We start from the raw sequence: 9,006 nt of genomic DNA, 5'->3' as shown, positions 1-9,006 counted from the left end.
CAAATGCATCCATATGTAACTAATTTATAACAAACAAATATAAATTATTTCACAGATCCTTTTAATGAACAGTGTTTCATCTTTAAGACAACAGTTCTTTAACCATTATCAAGATTGCTTTCAAAATACTTTAAGGCACTGAAATAGATGCATGCATAATTTCAACACAATTAAGTAAAATGAAAACTACTCTAAATGACAGGAGTATATAAAATAAATAAGATCACCTTTATAACCTGGATAATGCATAGTAATTTAACCAATAAATTAAAATTTGTAAAATTCAATATGTACTTCCATATAACAGGCCTAACAATGCTTTTAAATTGATTGAGGCCAGTTTTCAAACAACTACTTAGGTCAAATTCTATTCCACACCTAAGACGCTGCCTTATTTTCAAGTTTGCCTTCCTTTGCATAATGCAGTTTGTTTTCTAAAGTCAACATGTTTGGGCTATATTAGACATTTAATTAACAACTTTAGAATTTTACACTTTCACATAAAAAGCTTTATGAGGTGGTTCTCACTTTAGAAAACCTTTAAGAATATCACTTGTGGTAAAGTTTTCACAGTTACAAAAATGAGGGTTATTGCTGATGACAGGTCTTTCTCTAAAGAACTTCTCATTGTGGTGTACTCTACATGTACACCCAAGAAAACTTCCAATATGTCTTCTGGATAGTAATTATGGTAAACTGGAAAACCCATAAGGGAGGCTTTTCTATACGTGTGAGAACAATATTTCCAACAAGAAGGCCCTTCATATAAATATATGGAGAATCATAAATTGACATATTTATGCAAAGGAAAATTATAAAATGCTTCATGATAGGCCTATGTGAAACATTTTCTTACAGATTCTTGAAAATATATCAACAGTCATCTTATGTATGACCTTAGCATCCCCTCACTTTTTTAAGAATGCCATTATTTTTGTTTCACTAGCAAGAGGGCTCTATCATGGCCGTAAACGTTACCAACAATAAATATTTTCTGTTATGTGTCTGTTTATTTCTGAGGGTGAATGACAAAAGGAAGAGTCTCTCCTTTGTTCTCCCTCTCTCCCTGATAAAACAACAGAACTCTACCATGTGGAGGGCTGAGAGCTAGAAAAGCAAGCATTCTCCAAATGGATTTCAAACAGAAGGTATATTATAAACCAGGTCATCTAGTTATATGTCTATTTCCCTTTTGTTATCCCTGAGCCTTTAATAAAAACCTCATTTAAATATTGCAGCCTTGTCTCAGCTGTGCTTATAGAAGATAAAGCACAAGTTTATATCATGAGCAGGTCAGCATTAAGGGGTCGGGGAGGGAAAGACAGTGTAAGAACGAACTGTGGGGGACCAGGATAAAACTTAAAGGTCTAACAGTCCCATTTCAGTCAGGTCTTACACTGCATGGTGAAGCATGCAGGTTTTATTTTCCTAGGGTGGAAGCTTAAGTGAAAGTGAAAAGTGAAGTCGCTCAGTTGTGTCCGACTCTTAGCGACCCCATGGACTACAGCCCACCAGGCCCTCTGTCCATGGGATTTTCCATCTTAGTGCAGGATTTCCTGAAGACAGATTCTACTACATACCTAAGAATTACTGGAGATTAAAAATGTAGAGATCTGGGACCCATGCCAAATACAACGAATTGTTAAAATGTGTGTGGTAGGTGGCAGGTAATGGGCATTGTGAAAGCTTTCCAGGTGATCCTTATGCATTAAGGCTTGAAGATCACTGCAAATCACTGCTTTACAAGATTAGTTCTTTCAAGGGGTCTGCAAGGTCAAAACTATTTTCATAATTATATTAAGATGTTATTCTTGCTTTTTTTTTTCTTCACTTTTTCAAGAGTGTACAGGAGCATTTACCAGAAGGGACACGATGTGCGATATTGCAACAGACTGAATGTGGAAGCAAATGAGATCCCATCTGTCTTCTTTAAATCGGACAGTAAAGATGTCTGCAGAAAATAAAATACAATGCCACGTTTCCCACTCCATCTTTTGACATTTTGTAAAATGACATTTTTCATGAAAATGTTCTTTACATTAACACGTTTTTAGTGAATAAATATTTGATAACCTTTTATTTTAAATATAACATTAATATGTGTAACCCACATAAACAAAAGGTCTTGAGACCAAAAAGTTTGAGAACTTTTCTTTCCAGCAGGCATCCAGTACCCTGTGAACATTACTGCTGATAGGCCCGGTTGCTTCATTCCTTGGCATACTCAATGCATATTTCACTTTAAATATGATTCAACAGATCATCTGCAAAAAGCTTCTTAAACTTATTTTCAGGCAAGAGGATTTAATCTGACAGTGAAATACTGAAGTCGAACCAGTTTTAGTTAAAAATCTAAGATGTGAAGCAGGTTTTCCTTAGTGACATCTAACGTAATAAACAATCCTTTAATATATAAACAGGCCAACTGATGTATAAAATAGAAAACCACACTTCACATGACGCATTTTAAAAATGTTAATTAGTAATGTGACAACATCAGCACTAGATTCTATGTGAGTGGTGTCAAACAAACGGCTCACTCCAAATGTCAGCTAAAAACAAACCCCTAGTTTTTCAAAGAAAATAAAGTAGGGAATAAACAGGTTCCTAGAGAAAAAAGAATTCTTTTAAATCTACACATTTTGAAAATGTTGAAATATGAGTTGGCACATATGATACTGACATTATACTAAACTACAATTTTATTCTTAAATGAAAGTACATCCCAGATACTGTTAATATTCGATTGTTGGAGTATGCAAATTGGGAACACTTCTGAGGTTTAGGTATAGCTGTGGTAAAAGCAGACCCTTTCAGCCTTATGATTGTATCTCAGATGTAAGAAAATTACATTGATGCTTTTAACCTGCCATGTACAATTTTCTAATGTATTGCCATTTAAAAAATCTGAGACAGCTAACATTTAAACACATCATTGCTGTTTGGGAATGATATTTGAATGGAAGATGCTGTGCACGTATTTCTTACTTTATACCATATTAAGACTTTAAATGATAAGTTATTGAATATATCTTATGTTGAATAAATGGTATTTGAAAATAAGTATATTTTTCTTTCTGAGTAGCCTTCTGGAAAAAGTTAACTGAATATAGTTTCCAGTAATAGTTTACTTTCCTAACTTGTACTTATTTTAAAATCTCATCAGCAGGGAATTAAAACAGTGCAAAACCCAGCAAATCTGACCTTCCCTTGTTTTGATTCGCATGTCCACTTATGACCATCATTTTTGGGGAAACTTTCCACTTAGTGTATCAAAGATCAATGCTATGAAAGTTCTTTAAAAGGTTCAGCAGTTTTTTTGAGTCTCTGAATGATTACAGCATTCTGTAAATCAGCTTCTTCCAGTGTGAGTGTTTCATCTAGCAATTTGAGGAAAGGAAGAGCAGTTGCCAGGGAAAAGGGAGGACTCCTCTGAGATCCCTGGTATTTTTCGATGAAGTCTTTGATGTGGCTTATCCTGTAAAATAGCACAAACTATTAATGTAATTTTATGAAAACCTGAATTAGCTAATTTAACTTCAAGTGAAGTCTGGGATTTTCTTAAACATAATTTAGTGGGAACTTAGTGATGGATCATTATATCTTCTCTTCGCTTTTGCATATGCCTAAAAACTTCTATAACAGAAAAATCAAAATAACTAGCTCTGAATGGATCAGAAACGGTCCAGTCAGTAACCCTACACAGACATGGGCTTTATCTCTTCCATACCAGGTGATGTTGTACTGCAAATCTAGTTAAGAAAACACTTAACCTGGTGCAGGCCTATTTTCAGTTAGTATCATGAACACTATAATGTAATATAATCACTGCAATCTTAAAGGCAGCTCAGTTATATACATGTAAGTATATGCGTGTATACTTAAAGAGGGAGAGGACATATACAGTTCATCAAAAATAATTAACACAGATTTATAACAGATTTCTCTCTTGCACAAAAGGAAACAGATATGATCACGGAAAGGCAAATAAGATATATTGGCACATGTTTTGAGCGAGGTAGTACATAAGTTCGGAGAAGGCAATGGCACCCCACTCCAGTACTCTTGCCTAGAAAATCCCATGGAGGGAGGAGCCTGGTAGGCTGCAGTCCATGGGGTCGCTAGGAGTCGGAAACGACTGAGTGACTTCACTTTCACTTTTCACTTTCATGCACTGGAGAAGGAAATGGCAACCCACTCCAGTGTTCTTGCCTGGAGAATCCCAGGGATGGGGGAGCCTGGTGGGCTGCTGTCTATGGGGTCACACAGAGTCGGATACAACTGAAGTGACTTAGCAGCAGCAGCAGTACATAAGTTATTTTACTATTACTATTTTAACCAAGCACATATGTATATAATATTTTACATGTATATAATATTTTACATGTATAATATCCCCTTCCCAAATTTTAAATGCTTTTAAACGAAGAAAACCTACAAACAATATGTTCCTACTTTAAATAAAATGAAAAAAATTAAGAAGAGATGAATGACTAGAAAAATTTATCAAAGTAGTAGTAGTGATGATCTCTAGGTGATGAAATTTAAATTGACTTCACTTTCTTTCAGGACTTTCCTGTATTTTCATTCTTTTTATACAATTAACAGGAAAATACACACATAATGCTAAAAGGTCTTCTTAAAAACATATTGAAAATAATTCTTTTAAAATTATATATCTAGTTAAGCCAGAAAACTAATGAAATAAGTAAAAAAAAAAAAATTTCAATTAACGTCCAAGAATTTCCATTGTCATGATACATTATGTTTAGAGAACTATTTATTAAGATCCTTGGTTAGTTCTTAAAAATAACTATTGACTGACTTGAAAAGAAGAAATATTATTAAAACTCAGGGGGGGAAATCAGACAAATAATGAAATAGAAGACTCACCTATGAGAAATGTTAAATTTCTGGACAATCCTTTTCCCGTTGGCTAACCAGATCTGTATATTAGTGATGGGTTCCAGATTGTTTAGTGGGACAGCAGACAACTTATTTTTATTCTCAACTTCAATATTCTTTGCTTTAGAAACAATTTTTGGTGTAGCACTAGGAAAATCCAGACAAGTCAGATGGGTGTTTTTCAGTAAGCAGAACTTTATCATTAAACAATTATTCTAAAACCTTTACAGGAAGTATAGATTTTAGGAAGATTTTAGCCAGTCACGGCTGTTCCCCCATAAATAACACATAAATATATTAGTATCAGTTGTATCTGTCATAGATGATGATCATAGGAATTTAATGAAATTATGCATATCCAAGTAATATGTAAGACTATAGAGTGTTATATAAGTATACTTGAAGACTATTTAAGTACATATGTATTTGAATAGTGCCTTTCAGAACAATTTTATAGTGCTGACAGATCCATGGACCTTACCTATGTCCCAGGTTAAAATTTCTAGAAGAAATAAGTTCTCTGTAGAGAATAGTCCTTGGGTTATAAACGAAATAAAGTATTTCGTCATCACTCTGAAGGTCACATTTCAATATTTTTATGCTTGTGGATGAATATGCATGTATATACCTTACCAATCTTGATAATTCATATATGAGAATTCATAAAAATAAGAAGCAATCCTATATTTAATGTCTTTGCACATTCTGTCACAGGCATAACTAGATAAGATGAAGACTGCAAAGTCTGAAAATAAAGACTCTGATACTAACTTTATCAGGCATTATTTCAGTTGTATTACTTCAAAATTCAGATACTGATTGGAGGAATGCAATGCTGAAGGCACTGGTTACAGAATACTATCTCCCAAAGTTAGCCTATATACCCTGTGACATTAATGGCAAAGCTCAGGTGGTGGGTGCAAGGGAGAAAAAATGATTTACCCACACAATTTTGTCCAATGTCCTTATTAAACCAGGCCCTTTTGATCTGATAAAACCAAAAAAAGCCTTCATGATTTTTAAGTGTAGTGCCAGCTTGTGTTGATTTACACTAAGGTGAATATGATTTAGAAGTTCTCATAAAAGTTAACATGAAAAAAAATCTCATTTTCAGTGGGAGAAATGATAAACTCTATATATGTGGTCTACATAGTGAAATAATTAAAAGCCGAATATTAGTCAAGCTTCTGCTTATGAAAAGCACAGATCATGAGCCCACTCACCTTCCCAGTCTGTGACCTTGTCCTGAGAAGGGCTGGAACACAGGCTTTGTTGACATACATACTTCATTTTTCTTATCTTCAACTTTAACATCCACCTCCTCTTTATCAAAAACTCCCTGTAATTCTAAAGGTAATTCCCTTGGAAAGTAAGGAAAGGAAACTAAGAAGCTACTAATATCCCTTCTGTTTCTCTGAAAAACATATTCTACATGCAAAAAGAATAAAAAAATATAGAAATAAGAGGCATATAATATTCTATATAATAAAAACTATATCTATTTAAAATAGTAGAGTTAAAAATAATACAATTAGATAATATGAATATCAAAAGCCAAGAACAATATGGAAAAATTTTTTAATTAATTTTTTTATTGAAGGATAATTGCTTTATAGAATTTTGTTGTTTCTGTCAAACCTCAACATCAATCAGCCATAGGTATACATATATCCCCTCTCTTTTGAACCTCCCTCCCATCTCCCTCCCCATCCCATCCCTCTAGGTTGATACAGAAACCTTGTTTCAGTTTCCTGAGCCACAAAGCAAATTCCCCCGTTGGCTATCTATTTTACATATGGTAATGTAAGTTTCCAGGTTACTCTTTCCATACATCTAACCCTCTCCTCCCCTCTCCCCATGTCCATAAGTCTATTTTCTATGTGTTTCTCCACCGCTGCCCTGTAAATAAATTCTTCAGTACCATTTTTTAGATTCCATATATATGCATTGCTGCTGCTGCTAAGTCACTTCAGTCGTGTCCGACTCCGTGCGATCCCATAGACGGCAGCGCACCAGGCTCCCCCGTCCCTGGGATTCTCTAGGCAAGAACACTGGAGTGGGTTGCCATTTCCTTCTCCAGTGCATAAAAGTGAAAAGTGAAAGGGAAGTCGCTGAGTCAGAACATGATATTTGTCTTTCTCTTTCTGACTTATTCTGTATAATAGGTTCTAAGGTTCATTCACTTCATTAGGACTGATTCAAATGCGTTCCTTTTTATGGTAGAATTTTAAAACTTCAAATTCATGAACAGCTTGAGCTATTCAGTTTGTCCAGAGTAACACTGAAGTCACAAAACATTTGATGACTACATACTGCTAAAATTAAACAATTTGATCACTTTCATAGGTATCTAAATAGGATTAATAATGTGCAAGAAAAATCAAGATCTTATTTCATTTTTAAAAATGAAAATATAGCTACATGCTTGTTCCAGAAAAGCAAGACAAAAAATACAAATACAAATTGACTTAGACAGTGACAGTCCCCTCCCTCCAAAGTGACTGTCCTTAGAATTCCTCTCTTGATAAAAAACTGGGGTGAGTCTCCTAAATTTTTTCTCTCTATATAGTAAAATACCACAGATTTGTAATTTTTCCCAAGATGGTATTATTCTATACACACTATTCTGTATTTTGCATACTGCTATTCTGTTTTAAAGTAGATCAAGTACAAACATACAAAATACTCTTTTCATCTTTTTCTAACTGATTTGTAAGAAATCTGTATATATTCCATTTACAGGATATAAGTGCAACAAGTATTCCCAGTTTGGCAATTGATTTTACATAATCAAATTTATCTTTCTTATATTGCTTCTGAGATTCATGCCAACTATAGTTATATGCAACAACACAGATGAATATCCCAAAGAAATAAACTGAGTAGACACAAAAATTAAACACATTCCATTTATATAGAGTTCAAAAATCAGATAAAATGAAAAAAGCCTAAAGAAAAACATAAAGCTATTTAAAAAAGCAAAGAACAAATTACCACTGAACTTAGGATAGCATTACTTTTGTGATATTCCTACCAATAAAGTGTACTTTAGTCTTATCAAGGATTGTTGTTATTTAGTTGCTAAATCATGTCTGACTCTTTTGTCACCCCATGGACTTTAGCCCACCAGGCTTCTCTGTCCATTGGATTTTTGAGGCCAGAATACTGGAAAGGGTTGCCATTTCCTTCTCTAGGGGATCTTCCCACTCAGGGATCAAAACCATGTCACCTGCATTGGCGGGTGGATTCTTTACCACTAAGCTACTTGGAAAGGTGGCTATCATGAATTAAAAATGGGACAAATCTGAATTGAGAGACATTCTATATAATTTGGGCTCATAATCTTCAAGTGTCAAGGTCACTAAAAAAAGACAAAAACAAAAACTCAGGAACTGTTCCCTCTTGAAGAAATGAAAGAGACATGACATTTAAAAGCAATAAGTAATTCTGAATTGGATGCTTTTGCTATAAAGGATAGTATTAAGATAAATAGCAACTCTTGAAAATGTCTGACAATTAAATGATAATCATACATTAATAGATGGTTGTGTTGTGGTTACAGAGGTAAATATATTTCCCTTTTTTTTAAAGGATAGTATTAAGATAAATAGCGACTCTTGAAAATGTTTGAGGATTAAATGATAATCATACATCATTAGATGGTTGTATTGTGGTTACATAGGAAAATACATTTCCTTCTTTTTTTCCTATAAAAAATACAAACTATTCTGGATGAAGAAGCATTACTTTGGCAACTCACTCTCAAATGCTTTTAGAAAAGTTCTTGGTACTTCACTTATGACTTTTGTATAAGTTTGAAAAAGATTAAAAATTAATTATATAATACAAAATAATTTATAATTTGTATATACATTGTACGTATACATATGTACAGACCTATATATGTATATGTATATATTGAAAATTGGTTACATGCAGAATATTATGAACCATTCTGAAATAAAAACTGACCAAAATAAGTGCTTTGCACCATTAAATTGATGTCACACATAAAATCATATGTTAAGGACAGTGCTATGGGACAGAATTTAATTTTGTGTATTTTTTAAATAAAGCAGAAGCATAAATATAAGCATCAAT

General features: G+C 33.6%; 1 protein-coding gene across 6 annotated transcripts in view; it reads right to left on the bottom strand.

The window, feature by feature from the left end:
- Positions 1 to 1,909: 1,909 nt before the first annotated feature.
- Positions 1,910 to 9,006, bottom strand: part of UBXN2A (UBX domain protein 2A) — a 29,541-nt gene continuing 22,444 nt past the window's right edge. For all 6 annotated transcript variants that reach the window (XM_010840544.1, XM_010840542.1, XM_010840541.1 and 3 more), the window contains 3 exons: positions 6,129 to 6,266; positions 4,894 to 5,052; positions 1,910 to 3,478 (listed from right to left, as the gene is read on the bottom strand). In XM_010840544.1, coding sequence (XP_010838846.1) covers positions 3,286 to 3,478; positions 4,894 to 5,052; positions 6,129 to 6,266 — 490 coding nt within the window. In that variant the 3' untranslated portion in view covers positions 1,910 to 3,285. The remainder of the gene's footprint in view (positions 3,479 to 4,893; positions 5,053 to 6,128; positions 6,267 to 9,006) is intronic.

Source organism: Bison bison, unplaced genomic scaffold (assembly GCF_000754665.1).
Source record: "Bison bison bison isolate TAMUID 2011002044 unplaced genomic scaffold, Bison_UMD1.0 scf7180017864145, whole genome shotgun sequence".
NCBI lineage: Eukaryota > Metazoa > Chordata > Mammalia > Artiodactyla > Bovidae > Bison > Bison bison.
This window is presented reverse-complemented; position numbering and strand designations above follow the sequence as displayed.